The sequence below is a fragment of the Syngnathus floridae genome, chromosome 11, assembly GCF_059516105.1.
Source record: "Syngnathus floridae isolate MCC-2025c chromosome 11, RoL_Sflo_1.0, whole genome shotgun sequence".
NCBI lineage: Eukaryota > Metazoa > Chordata > Actinopteri > Syngnathiformes > Syngnathidae > Syngnathus > Syngnathus floridae.
Genome location: NC_142423.1, coordinates 13,824,078 through 13,838,183, shown reverse-complemented (window position 1 = coordinate 13,838,183; position 14,106 = coordinate 13,824,078). Strand labels below are relative to the sequence as shown.

The window sequence follows — 14,106 nt, the reverse complement described above, 5'->3', positions numbered from 1 at the left end:
TAATTGACATGGTGTCATCTAAAACGATTGAAGGTACAAAGACAAATTGGGATGGGTGTGACAAAATAAATGACCCCCCCCCTAAAAAAAAAAAGATAATCGTCTTTAGACGTGTCATATATAGCATTTTAATGTCAGTCTCTAAAATGAGCTGTTATATTCCTTACATTTTGAAAATTCAGGATTTCTGCACTCTAGTTTTTTGTGAGGATTTGAGCTTCTTGCGGGCATCTTTGTGTTTTTTGCGGTACTCCTGAGCGCGAACAAAAAAGAGAAAAGATGTCTGTTAGCGTGGACGCCTGATGGGATCAAGCGTGAGGGGCGTTCGTTCACCTGTCTGAGCGCCACCTGCCTCTCGTCCCACTCTTCTCGCTCCTCCTCCAGCTGAGACGAGCGGCAGAACCACACGGGACCCTCTGAGCAGTGACCATATCCAAAGCGTTCAGCATCACGCGAAGGCAACAAATGCAAATGGCGATACACGATACAGACGTGTGCACACAACACATGCTTAAAAAAACATAATAAATTGAAAAACGAAAAGCACACAAACAATACAAAAGTGCGCACCTGTCAATCTGCTGTCATCAAGGCCGAAGAAGAAGAAATTGTTTGTGGCTGAAACAGATTCCTCCCTGTGGGTAAAAACAAACAAGCTCGTCATTATCGTTTCACTTGGTCTGAGTGACACTTGAGTAAATCACGCTTGCTCCACGTAGTGTTTCTTTCTCACATTGTGGTTTTAGGTGCCGCCTTGCTTTGCCCCTCGTGTGCTTGATCTTCATCCTCGTCTTCGTCTTCCTCGCTGCTGTCTTGTAGGCGAGGGTCCAGTTGCCACGGCGCCACCTTCGCCCCCTGGATGAGCTCCACCTTGTACTCTACGTCGTGGTTCCATTAAATGGAGACGATGAAAATGAAGCAATAAAAGAAAAGACATCAATCCGGCTCAGAGTTCTGCTTTCGCTCCTTTCAATCACCTCCTCTCCTGCAGCTCAAAGATTCTAACATGGCGGCAAGTCGAGAGACGCACCTTTTTGGTCATTTGATGGCTGGACGTCGTCGCCGAAGAAGGAGAACATGAACCCGGAATGTTCTTGGGCGGGCTGCTCTTCATGCTTCTCCCCCTCCTCCGCCTTTTGGTCCCAGCAGGTCTGGGATCGCTCGGCCGTCTCAAGGTCAGTGGCGGATTCGAACATGGCCTTCAGGTCACCTGACACATGGTAGAAGATCTCCTTGGAAACCTCCGGAAGCTTGGCGGCCTCCTCGCGCTTCTTCCGTCGTGCCGGCTTGCTGCCAAAGAGGTCAGGGCACACGTCAAACATGCAGCAAATGAAGTTAAAGCCTTAATGATGACCACACAAAAAGTGAGATGTTTCAAACTTAAAGAATTCAATTCATTGTTAGTGAAATGTAAGAATTAGTCCAGACGGTTGAATAATTGATGAAGTCAGTGACGCGAAATGAGTTTTTGATGGATGGTGGCTGCGCACCTGTCCTGGTTGCTGTCTGCTTTGCTTTCAAAAGCGGCGTGTTCGTCCCTGCTGGGGTCGTAGTGCAGCGCCGACACGTCTCTGCAAATGGGGCCGGCACGTCACACGGCGGACGACAAAAGGGTTGCTACTCACTGGAATGACAAACACGGATAGGTACACAATATTTGCATGTGATGCCGACCTGAAGGTTTTGGTCTTGGTGGAGGGTTTTGCGCTGTGGGCTTGAGGTCCCAGAAGCCCCTGAAGGATGGCTATGTTCCTCTTCTTCTCCTCCTGCAGAAGGTCCTCCTCCCCTGCCACGCATCGGTTGCCCTCTGCGTCAACGAGAACAACAAAAGTCAGTTGATGGCCTACAATGGAGCAAATGGCCTTGGGGGGGGGGGAATTCAGGAGCGTTAAAAAAGAAAAACAAAAGCTGACCTTTGTCCTCCTCCTCTTCTTCTTCTTCTTCTTCTTCTTCTTCTTCTTCCAGGAAACGAGAGTCCATGCGGAAACGCTCGTCTGTGCCAAAGCGTGATTGCAGCTCCATAAGCTAAACAACACGCACGTGTCCACAGTTATGCGTCAAGCTTGCTATCGATGCCCTTTCCTTTCCAACTTCTCACCTTCTTTCCCGCTAGTCCTTCAAACTGAGGCCTAATGTGAAACCTGCCGCCGTCTTCCTCGTCATCGGCGTCCTCCTCATCCTCACTGCTGTCGAAAAGCCGAGGGGCCGACGCCCTGGCGCGCACCTGAAGGCATGGAGTGTGAAAAGGAGCATGCTCGCCCGTTGCCCCGTGCTCCTCCGACGCGCACGGCTCACCCGCTTCTTGGTGGGCATGCTCTCGGCCTCCTTCGATGGGTCACCGCGCGGCGCCGACGTCTCGCTCGCGGCCTCCGTTGTGTGCTCGTCGTCATCATCCTCGGAATCGAAGACAATGTGTTTGCCCGCTCTTGTCGTGGGGGCATCCTAAATGAAATGATGTTTCAGTCCAGCTGTTCCTGAACATGCCCCCTTCCCTCAGTCAACAACAAGTGAACGCATAGTGATGTTGAACTCACCAGGTTGGCGAGCGCCCCCTGGATGAGCTTCTGGTGCTGCTCGGCCTCCTTCAGCTTCTGCTGGACGGCGGCCAGCCTCCTGCTGTTGTCTTTCTCCTGTCGCTCCTTTTCCTCCTGAGCGCTCAGTCTTGAACGCCGCGCTGCCGCCTCATTCGCTGAGGATGAAGACAAAGACGCATCCGGCTGGTCCGTCTTGTTCTGCGCAGCGTTCGTTTTCTCCAGAGCCTCCTCGTGGAGAGTGGCCTGGCCTGGAAGGGTAGGAGATTTTGTCGCGGCCACCTTCATGCCTGTCTTCTTATTGGATTCTGCTTGGTCCTTGCCGCTGTTGCCCCTCAGGACATCCTTGGGCAGGATTACTTGCTCGGTTGGTTTCTTCCGGGCTCGCCGGGCGGAGCTTTTCTGGCATTCCTCGGCCAACTTCTGGACATCGACCAGGGAGAGTTCGTTGTCCTCGTCTTCCTCATTAAGGACGGCTGTCGCTTTTGTCCTCTTGACTTTGCTCTTGGCTGCTGCTGCCTTACTCTCTGAGGACGACGACAAAGACGCATCCGGCTGGTTCGTCTTGTTCTGCGCAGAGTCGGTTTTCTCCAGCACCTCCTCGTAGAGAGTAGCTGTGCCTCGAAAGGGGGGATACTTTGTCTTTGCCACCTTCTTGAATTCTGGAGGGTCCTCGCCGCCCCTCAGGAGAGAGGCCAGGATGTCCTCGGGCATGATCACTTTCCCGGTTGGTTTCTTCGGGGCTCGCCGGTCGGAGCTTTGCTGGCATTCCTCAGCCACCTTCGGGAGATCGACCAGGGAGAGTTCCAGACGAGTGACGTTGTCCTTGTCTTCCTGAGGAAGGACGGCCGTCGCTTTTGTCCTCTTGATTTTGCTCTTGGCTGCCGCTGCCTTACTCTCTGAGGATGACGACAAAGACCCATCCGGCTGGTTCGTCTTCTTCTGCGCAGAGTCCGTTTTCTCCAGCTCCTCCTCGTAGAGAGTGGCTGTGCCTCGAAAGGGGGGATACTTTGTCTTTGCCACCTTCTTGAATTCTGGAGGGTCCTCGCCGTCCCTCAGGAGAGAGGCCAGGATGTCCTCGGGCATGATCGCTTTCCCGGTTGGTTTCTTCGGGGCTCGCCGGTCGGAGCTTTGGTGGCATTCCTCAGCCACCTTCGGGAGATCAACCACAGAGAGTTCCAGACGGGTGACGTTGTCCTTGTCTTCCTGAGGAAGGACGGCAGTCGCTTTTGTCATCTTGTCGTCTTTGATTTTGCTCTTGGCTGCCGCCACCTTTGACGATGACAACAAAGACGCATTCGGCTGGTCCGTCTTGTTTTGTGCAGATTCTGTTTTCTCCAGCACCTCCTCGTAGAGAGTGGCCGTGCCTAGAAAGGCGGGAAATGTTGTCTTTGCCACCTTCTTGAATTCTGTCTTTGCCACCTTCTTGAATTCTGGAGGGTCCTCGCCACCCCTCAGGACGTCCTCGGGCATGATTGCTTTCCCGGTTGGTCTCTTCTGGGCTCGCCGGTCAGAGCTTTGCTGGCATTTCTCGGCCATCTTGTGGAGATCGGCCAGGGAGCTTTCCTGACGAGTGTTCTCCCGGGGACAAAGAGGATGTTTTCTCGAAGTGACGAGTTCGTCCGTGTCAGCAGAGTCGTAATCGTCCTCATCTTGGTTGTTCATTGGCCTTCCTGGAATTGCCGACCGAGTTGCAAATGTCAAACGCGCACAGCCACAGTTGGCGGTACAATACTCGTGTTTGTTCCTTTGTTGGTTAGCTGTCGCTTAATCTGATTATGAATCGGTTGTCAATTAATCAATGAGAGTACCTCAACCCAAAGCGATCAGGTTTGTGACATACAAACTTCCGAGTCTGCTAAAATAAGAAGAACACTTAAAAACCTGGCGTTACCTCCGCACTTGAAGTCGAGTCCCACCACTTCCAGGTTGTCCTGCGGGTCCTCCCCCGGCGCCTGGAGAGTCTGCTCAAGCGCCACCAGCCGGCGCAGCTCCTCATCCGAGTCGCTGTCCTCGCAACGTGCGTGTCCGTTCCTCTGGGCCGGAGGTCGGTTGTCAGCTGGCGAGAATCTGTTCAACAGGTGACGATTCTCCGGCTCGGCGGTGCGGACAACCTGCGCCGATCTGAGATGGACAAAAGAGGTCAAGATAACTTGAACAAGAGCGAACATTGCATCAAGGGAGAACCCATGAAAGGCATCTTGCCTGGCATCGTTCCCAGATTTTGTGGCATCCGTGCGAGCCTTCTTGGGCTTTGGCGGCTGGTACGGTGGGAACTCCCCTCGTCTCTTCTTGCTGATATCGTCGTCTCCGGCGTCAATGCGCCAGGTGAGCTGGGCCACGGGGGTGGGAGGGTCGGCAATGGAGGTGGGCGGGGCCAAGCGACGGATGTTGTGGGAGTGTTTGGACGGGTCGTACTTGATGGTGCGAGCTCTGGTGCCTTTTTGACAGAGCAGCTGCATGACCGGCAGCACACGACCAAATTTACTGACCACCCAGTCCTAAGTGGAGAAAACAGTCAATATGTGGTTATAGAACAACCATCTACCTTCCACCACCATTTCCAGAAAACAGGCCAGATAAACTTCATTTTCCGCAAGATGATCAAGCTTACAAATGGGTGACAAACCTTGTGTCCTGGTACTTCCGTGCCTGGCACAGCCGCCTTCATGGTGAAATTGATCACGCCGGCTTCCCTGAGGGACTCCAGCAGCTTGTGCTCCTGGGTGTCGTCTGCATTTTGACGGAGGCGCTGCTGCTCCGCTTCCCTCTCCCGAGCGAGCCTTGGATGACAAGACCAGCCATTCACCAGGCACCTGAAAACAGGGTCTATGTTCATAGAGAAAGACACTTACTTTTGCAGAAAACTCTCCTTGGCCAGTTCTATCTGCAGCGTTCCTCCTTTCCATTTGGATTTGTTTAACACACTCATGCCTGAGAAATAAAACAGGGTATGGTAACAATTGTTACCATTTATTTAAAAAAGACTTTAGCTTGCACTATTTATCTTACACTTTTTTAGGTCCGTGTCAGAAATGTCGAGGTTGATGTAAGCAAAGGTTTTGTAGGGAACACCTGCAAAGAAAATAACAAAGCTCAGCTGTTGTAAGATTTCTTCTCTTGTCAAATATCACGGCTCACCCTCTTCATCCCGGCGGGTCCGGACCTCCACGTCCTCCACGTTTCCAAAATTTCCAAAGCGATCCGTCAGGTCCTTTTGAGTGACCGAGTGGCTTAAGCCGCCCACGTACAGACGCGGCATTTTGCTAAATAGGACAGGACAGCACAGCCCGGCATAGATAGATCAACAATCGAAAACACCCGAGGCAAAAGGTCAAGAAAGGTGTAATATTTTATGGTCCTCATTCAACACTACTCGTAGTCTATCAAAGGGTTAATTACGACATCAACAAATCAAGTCAACTCGCTTTTTCAAAATCCAAAACGATAAAGTAGTAAAGGAATTCATATGCTTGGGAAACTACTGAGCTATTTACCTCGCATGGAACCAGCAAGTGCAACCCGTAAAGGGCTCGGCACCGCGGTCCGTTTGACACTATGGTCCGCTTGTGTTTTTATACCGTTAGAGCGTTCCGCTACCAAAGTCGTCCATTAAAAATGACGAAAAAAAAGAGAAAAGAAATAAAACAGCCGATAAAATAGTATTTAATGAATACTAATTAAATTATAATTAGTTAAAATGTGCAATTGGACATAATTCAAAGTTGAATCACTTAATCAAGGGGAACCCAATGACGTCAACCTTGACCTGCTCATTTAGTTCGGAGTGGTCGGGAATTGTGTATCATAGACAGCTTTCTCTATCATGGCATATTAGCGCTTGATATCAAGTTATTAGTTTTATTTTCTCCCCACGGTCCTAAGTATAGTATAATTGGAACGTTGGAACTGAAGAAATTATTTTCACGACCCCTCCGATGTAGGCAAAGTGGTAGCATCCACAAGGCGCGCGCTTCCAAATCTTTCTCTTTAGAAAAACCTCGTCAACTCACCCAGTAAGTTTCATTTTTATGTTTTTAGTACTTAAAAAATATTCGTAAGGCGCTTTATCATGAACATAAACTCGTATATTTTCACTGTTTTCGTGTGACATTACATATGCGTCGTTAACGGTGGTTGCCGTCTCAATTTAGCCAGCAACACGTAGTACTTATTCAACTCGTACATTACGACTATTTGTCCGCATTGTTTCATCAGAATGGAGAAAAGAATAAATGAGGAGAACAAGGAGGAGGTGATGCTGTTGGAGGAAAGCATTCAGCGTCTTCAGGTGGAGGTGGCACAACTGCAACGCCAGCGTCAAAGGCACCAGGAGGAACTCGCTTTGCATTCCAGCCAACCACTACGGGATGCACTGTGAGTTGTATTCCTTGCTAAACCTCAATGTATGAACATTTTACATCACTTTTATTATGACCTAAATGATCATTATTATCACTGTTCTCATTTTTATATACAAAGAAATCAATGAATAACAAAAAGAAGCATAAAAAAGTTCCTAGCGCCGAAGCACACCTTTTATTGTTTTGACATCCGTCTGCCTGGATGTGTGACAGCTTGCTGGTGTGTGGACACGGGCTAAAAGAAGATGCTCACATGGCTCTGTCCAGTCTGAGGGAGGAGGTGGAGCAGCTGGAGGAAGATCTGCAGCGTCAGACTAAAATGAACGGCATCAGCCTGAAGAGCTGCACTGCACGCATTCTGCAAAGTGGTACGTCACAAACAAAATATTCGAATCTGTTTTCAAAACTCAAATCTGTTTTCTATCGTGGGGATACATGTTTAGACTGTTTGCCAGCCAATATCAGGGAGCATATAGACAAACAAGAATTTTTAATTTTTTTGTATTAAAACTATGTTACAAGATATTGATGACTGACAAGTGAGGTTTGTGTCTATTTTTAGGCAGCACCAAGTCAGTGCAAGAGATGTGTGTCTGCGGTCAGTGCTCCGAGTTGGACTTCCAGGTGGAGTTTCAGCTCTCGGAGATCAAGGTGGGTCGCGATGCTGGTTGTCACACAAATTGTTGTAGTTGAGGCAGTTGAGGACGAATGTGCTTGTGTTCACTGTATTTTCCTACCATTTCTTGAAGAAAGTAGTTGAACGCAACAGTTTCCGTCCCATCTCATTACCATGACTATTCATGGACTTTCCAATAGGCACACTGCACTTTAGCGACGGTCCAAGAGGAAAAACAATTACTGCAAACTTTGCTATATACAGTACTATCACGGCCTTTGATTTTCAAGTCAAAAGGCCTGCTGGTGTGTTGTGTGGCCAACAGGGGGTGCCAGAGCTCCAAACTCATCGCTGCACTCTGATGAGTTTAGCAGCTGACCTCTGCTACAGCTTTCAACACGCAAATAAAAATGAAATATGACTTCTGTAAAATGAGACGAAAGTATCATTGAACGATCTTTTGTGTCTTCCAAAGTTTTCATTATTGGGATTAACGAGGGGAACGGCTGCTTTGCTCAAGCCTTCCTTTCATGGTCAACTTGTTGCAAAGCACAACCTTGTTTTCATTCCACGGCTGAGTTATGTCGCGCCGAGACATGGACATTTGTCACATTGCCGCCGCTCTTTTAGTACGCCTTTAATTCATGTATGTTTTTTTTCCCCGCCACATGGTGATTGATGTTACGGGTAACCTCAGTGTTTGAGCACATCAAAATGGATGGCGAGAGGAAGGCTTCTCTGTTTTCCGGAGGAAACTTTGCTGTTCTTGCCGAGAGAGGGATGATCGGATGAAAATGTGTTGGAACTGTTTATTTGCTGCTTGTACATGAGACAGAGGCGCTTCTTAACAAACATAATGGAACAGATGTCAGAGATTGTATTTGTGTTGCAGGGAGGTGAGCGGCCCGAGAAGTCCATCAACAGCCTGAATGTCGTGACGGGTGCCAGTGACCTGTGCAACTTCAGCCGCTTCCTCACTGGGTGAGTGTTCTTCTACTTGCTGCTGGCCTCGTCGCAACTGCGAGGCCACCACGCCGACTGGCCAGGTGGTGAAGCAAGGTGGAGCTCAAGGTTGCCTTTTTGGAGGGTCCCGCGAGAGCTTCAGCAAGTCTTAGCAGCTTGTGTGAAGCTCGCCGCGCTCTCCAGTCACATCTGGACGATGCCTGTCTGGAAAACAACACATGGAAAAACACTGCGGCTAATGAGCGCGACACAGACGCAGCTGAATTTATTCTCCAGCGTAACCGCTGATTTAGAGACTTGTCTTTTTGCGAGTCCCGAGCCAAATGAGCCGTAAACCCTGTGGACTTTCGGCCTGGACTTGACAAAAGTCAGCTGGCCTTCTTTTTCTAGAGCGATAGTGCGAAGCCGAGCCGAGTGCAGATCGGCTCGACGCGTGCCTCTTGGCACTCGCGACAAGCGGAGAACTCTACTTCTGGGAAAAAAAGACATAAAAAGCACATTTGGTCTTTTCACATAGTTTTGTTTATAGCAACTAAATGAAGCCTCTATAATAAATAAGACATAGCTTGTATATGTTTTATTTAAGTTGAGGACCCCTCTGCTTTAAGCATGATTTACTTAGTTGTGTCATTCCTCTACGCCACTCCGTAGAGCAGGGATGAGAATTTTCCGCAGATTTCCGTGTTTGTTTCCATTGAAAGTATCATTTTGGTGAATCGTGTAAATCCGTTGCCTCTGTAAACCTAACTCACTGGCAGCGGTGATGCGACAACATCCGCAGCGTCATTGTACAACTCGGAACACGGTCCGTAACCACGTGCGACGGAACATATCCGTAAAGTAAATGTCCCGGGGAAGGTTTTGTGTATTTTCTGTCAAGATATGATCAGCTGTGGAGGTCGCGGCGCTAGGAACATATGAAATATGAAAATATGTCACTTCTGAAGATATTTGCCCGTGGATTCTTGTATGGTCATTTTCTATCTCTTGTTCGTTCAGAGTGGAGGAGAGCAGGGAACTCCTGATGTTCTTCAGGACACTCCGGACTTTCTCAGACAGGATGAACGAGCGCCGCCACGCCTTCCGGCACTTTCAGGTAAGCGGCGGCACGACCAACCGGGACCGCTCGCTCGTAATCATCGGCCCCGTGTCTCTTCATCTGCAACTTGATAGCCCCGACACGAGCTCGATTTAATACGACAGGCACATGTGTTTGGATTTGAACGTGCTAACTGGTTGGCCCGCTGTGGTGTCGGCCAAATGCTTTTACAATTGGCGCTTGGACCCAGTCCTAACTCCACAGCAGGCAGAACTCACATTTAATCACGTTGCAGAAGTTACACGGAGCCGCTGTTTACTCCAAGAGTCAAACGCTTTGCCAAGTTGGCGCACAAACGCGGCATTAGCTCGTTTTTTCCGTACTTGCCTGCGAGAATTTTTTTTTTTTCCTGTTTTATTTTGCTCGACTTTCATTTTGTCGGAAAATGCCATTGTCCCACGGAGCGCAACTGTTAATGACGCACAGGCGCCGGAGTTTTGAGCCGAGGGCGGAGAAAAAAAGTTTTCTTTTGTGTTGCCACGCTTTCACAGCGCCGATGGTGGTCGGCCTCTTAAGGGCTACAAACCGCAAACATTTACAAGCCCTCGCGTGCATTTTTCATCCCAGCACATTTAGATTTCAAAAACTATGACAGCTCGCGTTGTCGTGCAGTTCTGGTACGGAATGTGCGAGATGCGGCGCGTGATTTTCTCGACACCGCCGCATCGTATTTGAATGAAAGCCAGGTGGATGCTTTGAATGCAAACATGGCAGGAAGGTTTCAATCTCCATTCACACATTGACTTGAAAAACAGTTGCACAGGTTTCTTCTTCACCAACAATAATTCCAAACACATTTTAAAAAAAAAAAATCCACTTTATTCAAACACCTTGATATCACTGTACAAGCACTGCACATTGGTAAGCATTTGTCTTCTTACTGCAGGGGCTACATTTCATACATGGATTCAATAAATGATGATAAATGCTTAAATTCAAGTTGAGTTAATAAATTAATGTTAGAAAGGCGGCAAAGTGACAGAGGGCTGTAAAGCCGCCGCCACGCTCATTCTTGATTTATTGGTAAGGCCGAATTATTTCAGTCATGCTCGCGCAGCATTTTGGATTCAACGCCAGAATGACGATTCGAGGGGATCTTTAAATCTTCCCTGTGGCTTTTAATCATCATCAACGGTTCTGCTGTCCAATAAGTTAGGCGCTACTCAAAGTTCACGCTAATCACCTGTTGTCCCAGTTGGGTGCTGGCCACGCTGCTTGGAATAAGTGATATTCCCCAGCGGGCGCTTTGAAAACAACTTATAATTCGACTGTGACTGTTTCGCGCCTCACTTGTAATGCAGAAGGCCAGCCCCCTCCCCACATCCAGAATATTTCAGTCAGTGTGCCCCAAAGAACAAAATTCTCGCCTTCTTCTATGTTCACCGGTACCTTCCGATCGGCAGTACTTTCATACACATGAAGCTGTCAGGGTACTTGGACAGGACCAGGGGATTTCCATCCAGACGGACTTCGCTGAGGCTGGGTCTAAGGTAGTAGGTGTCGTCGGACCTGCAGAAGGTGTCAATGTTGATGTCTGTGATGTTGTTGTTCTGGTGGCAAGAGGGAACACCGAGTCAAGAATTAATATTGCCGCAAAAATTACCCGATGGCGTATTTGGGGGCGTCTGCTCCAAAAGCGACACCACGATTGGTCTCAGGAATGTTTTCCTGAGATGGCAAGATGTCTCTTTTTTTTTTTTTCCTTCTTCAAGTCATGGCTGCTTGAGACTTTTTGTGGTCTGAATTTTGGATGAAGCAAGGGTTTGCTTCTAAACGGAGTGGCTCAGAATGGTAACGTACGGCGTACCTGTAGATGTAAGGTCCGAACGTTCTCCGGGATCTGCGGGACTGCCTCCATCTGGTTGTTAGCCAGGTACAAGTTGGCCAGACTCGTCAGTTTCTGTCAGGTTTGGGAAAGGACCATTTAAGCCGTTTACTCTCCGGGCACGGCCGAGCGCGCGTCGTGTCCCGCGTGTACCTTGAAGGCGGTGGCTTTGACACCCTTGGTCTTGAGGAGGTTGTTGTTGGCGTTGAACGACGTCAGCTTGGCGGGCAGCGCCGGAAGCCTGACCAGCCTGTTGTCCGCCAGAGACAGTTCCTCCAGTAGCGGCAGATTGGCGAAAGCGCCGTCCTCGATCTCCGAGATCAGGTTGGCCGTCAGGTCGATCCTCTTGAGCGTTACTGTCGGGCGGTGAAAAGAAAAGAGAAGAGCGGCTCAATTCTCTTCGCCTACTGTCGTAATGGCCTCGGCGGCAGGCACTTTTGCTCTCCCGTTGTTGGCGACACCACGTACCGATGTCGGCAAAGTCCCCGGTGCGGATCTTGTGGATTTTGTTAAAGCGGGCGTAGAGGTAGGCTGTCTCCTTGGGCAGGGTGGGCACGGCCGTCATGTCCGGGGTCACCTCCTCGCAGTACACCGAGCCGGTGAGGCAGACGCACAGCAGGCAAGTGGGCAGGTCTGTAACATGCCGGAGGGAGGTCAAAAGACGTGACTGGCCACATGCCGCGCAGAATTGTTGCCAGCGGAATCTCGTGTCAAAGATTTGCAAATCTTTTTTTGCTTTGGCTTACCCATTGCGTCTCCCCCTGCCGGGACAGGGCTATCGTCCGCTTCGTCTGCCAAAGGCGGCGCTCTCTGTGGCATCAACCAAACCCAATTATGAGAATCAAGTTGGTGTTTGCGAGAATTGAAACTTCTTCAAGCTATCTATTTGTTTTCAATCATCAGTCTGCCGATTTTTTCGCAATTTAACAGGTTTTTGCCGTTTGAAAGCAGATATTTGTGATGAAACAGTAAAGGCCGTTTGGCGTCGGAGCTGAGCCTCGCGCTGTTTGTCCTCTGATTCCATTCGGTGCGATGGATAGCTTTCTCGTCCCGCTTCTCACGTGGCCTCACGTTTACAACAACAATGACTGCGGCGCATGATATGGGTGACGCAGAGGCTCTTGAGCATCGTTTAGCCTTCAAAACAATCAACAAAAGCTAGCTGCAAAATCAAAAAGGTATCGCTGTGCAAGAAATGGAACTTGTTAGCGTTTCCCTCTGCAGCCGTGACCAAATTGATTTAGTGTTTTGCGAACGACAGATGGGAAATTGCACCTAGGCTTTTTTGGACCGTTTGCTCCATCTGTTGCCAGAAGCAACTGGTCCCGACTCAAGATTATGTTGGAAAATTTGTGCTGCATTTGGCCGCAGACAAATGTTTACTTTTGCTTCGCCGCGTGTGGTGGAATGAGGCTTTGTGTGCTGGGTGTCAAGTCTCCCCAGTGCCGAGTGTTGCTCAGCCATGTGGAAACGTTGGCCTCACCATCGCTGTGGTGTGCAAAGAGCACACTTGCGCAAATGGGGTCTAAGGTCAGCTTTTAATGCTTCTCCAGAGAGAAAAACAAAAAATCCTTATTTAGTGATCGTTAGAGAGGGCCTTATGTTAATTAAAATGACATTTTATACCTTGGAACAGGAATATTTAAAGTCTTAGCGCACACGAGGGGAAATCAACTAATAATCAAAATGTAACTCGCTGACATCGGACGATACCACTTAAAGCTTCTGCAACTTTAGTGGCCACACAGAGTTGGGGCAGCCGCTTTCCCCAACTCAAGTCATTATTCAGCTTCTTTACACTCTCCATCTCGCCCCCGGTTCAGGATCGTTTAGACAGAAGGAAGTTCTTACCCTGGTCCGCGTCAATGTCAAATGGTTGCCGAAGAAGCTGCTTTGCTGCCGTCCTGGTGCTTCGGCGGCCCCGCCGGCGGCCAGCCACGGCGCCAGCAGCATGCACGTCAGTACGAGCTCCCTCACGCTGCTCGCCATGCCAGCAGATGCGCTGCACTTCGAGCCCCCTTGGCGGCCTGTGTCCAATGACGCTATTTAAAGGCTCAAGCGGCGCGCTAAAAAAGCAGACCCCCCCCCAAACACACACACACACTTTTTTTAACCCTTTCCTAACTGCGTCTCATTCCTCCAAGAAGCACAGCACGTTATACAAATAGAAAGAATTGCTTCCAGGGTGTAAAACTTTCATTTTAAACTGTGCAACATCCAAATGGGGCTGGGCAGGGCCGGGTCGGGCCAGGCTGTCAAACCGAACGGCTTGTCGAGGGGCTCCAATCTGCGCAATAACCGCATTGTGACTTTGACTTTGATTGTTGTTGCTGTTCTTATCCACTGGAGGGCGCGCGGTCATCCACTGAAACAATAACTTAGCATCGGGATTTTCAACCTGTGGTCTGCGGCACTCTACTGGCCCATGGCAATATTGCAGGTAGTCCGTGAAATTGGAAATGGAAAATAATTTTAACATTTTTAAACTTAAAATGTATTTATTAAGTAGACTTGATTTATTTTCCAGCTAATTTGGTGAAACGTTTAACCGTCCAAATTATGTCAAATGTAGCTAAGATTTCCTATTTTTTGTGCTGCAAACTTTGACCTGGAAAAAAAAGAGGGAAAACAACAACAGCGCTTTAAATGCCGATGTTGAGAACCGCAGGGGGGGTGGGTGGTTTGCTTTACTCGGGCCTCCTGGCCAG

General features: G+C 49.1%; 3 protein-coding genes across 7 annotated transcripts in view; 1 reads left to right on the top strand and 2 right to left on the bottom strand.

Annotated features, from left to right (window-relative positions):
• Positions 1–104: 104 nt before the first annotated feature.
• On the bottom strand, positions 105–6,164 carry nol8 (nucleolar protein 8). The gene is made up of 18 exons (XM_088388613.1): positions 6,029–6,164; positions 5,673–5,797; positions 5,544–5,606; positions 5,387–5,465; positions 5,161–5,314; positions 4,737–5,032; positions 4,426–4,655; positions 2,535–4,204; positions 2,296–2,442; positions 2,099–2,224; positions 1,914–2,025; positions 1,675–1,807; positions 1,491–1,571; positions 1,031–1,290; positions 734–878; positions 571–635; positions 334–416; positions 105–253 (listed from the first exon to the last, which is right to left on the bottom strand). The coding sequence occupies exons 2-18, from the start codon at positions 5,791–5,793 to the stop codon at positions 179–181; spliced, it is 3,840 nt and encodes a 1,279-aa protein (XP_088244739.1). The 5' UTR covers positions 5,794–5,797; positions 6,029–6,164; the 3' UTR covers positions 105–178.
• Positions 6,165–6,301: 137 nt separating this feature from the next.
• cenpp (centromere protein P) overlaps positions 6,302–14,106 on the top strand; it is a 30,177-nt gene continuing 22,372 nt past the window's right edge. For 4 of the 5 annotated variants that reach the window (XR_015861159.1, XR_015861158.1, XR_015861157.1 and 1 more), the window contains exons 1-6: positions 6,308–6,547; positions 6,750–6,908; positions 7,109–7,263; positions 7,458–7,546; positions 8,404–8,492; positions 9,474–9,570. Coding sequence is in view for 2 of the 5 variants with exons in the window: in XM_088388623.1 (XP_088244749.1) it covers positions 6,751–6,908; positions 7,109–7,263; positions 7,458–7,546; positions 8,404–8,492; positions 9,474–9,570 (588 nt within the window). In the remaining 3 variants the exon portion in view is untranslated. Of the gene's footprint in view, positions 6,548–6,749; positions 6,909–7,108; positions 7,264–7,457; positions 7,547–8,403; positions 8,493–9,473; positions 9,571–14,106 lie in introns of all 5 variants that reach the window. The other variant, XM_088388624.1, reaches the window with a different exon arrangement.
• On the bottom strand, positions 10,370–13,448 carry ogna (osteoglycin, paralog a). The gene is made up of 6 exons (XM_088390817.1): positions 13,250–13,448; positions 12,145–12,208; positions 11,867–12,031; positions 11,552–11,754; positions 11,381–11,473; positions 10,370–11,123 (listed from the first exon to the last, which is right to left on the bottom strand). Exons 1-6 carry the CDS (start codon positions 13,385–13,387, stop codon positions 10,953–10,955), a joined length of 834 nt encoding a protein of 277 aa, XP_088246943.1. The 5' UTR covers positions 13,388–13,448; the 3' UTR covers positions 10,370–10,952.

Excerpts from the sequence above, each read along its gene's own strand:
- ogna (XM_088390817.1), bottom strand. The coding sequence starts at position 13,387 with ATGGCGAGCAGCGTGAGGGAGCTCGTACTGACGTGCATGCTGCTGGCG. Across the intron at positions 11,755-11,866 it reads CGGGGACTTTGCCGACATCG|TAACGCTCAAGAGGATCGAC; the intron begins GTACGTGGTGTC and ends ACCGCCCGACAG. Across the intron at positions 11,474-11,551 it reads TCAAAGCCACCGCCTTCAAG|AAACTGACGAGTCTGGCCAA; the intron begins GTACACGCGGGA and ends CAAACCTGACAG.
- nol8 (XM_088388613.1), bottom strand. The coding sequence starts at position 5,793 with ATGCCGCGTCTGTACGTGGGCGGCTTAAGCCACTCGGTCACTCAAAAG. Across the intron at positions 2,225-2,295 it reads GCATGCCCACCAAGAAGCGG|GTGCGCGCCAGGGCGTCGGC; the intron begins GTGAGCCGTGCG and ends CCATGCCTTCAG. Across the intron at positions 1,808-1,913 it reads AGAAGAGGAGGAGGACAAAG|AGGGCAACCGATGCGTGGCA; the intron begins GTCAGCTTTTGT and ends TCGTTGACGCAG.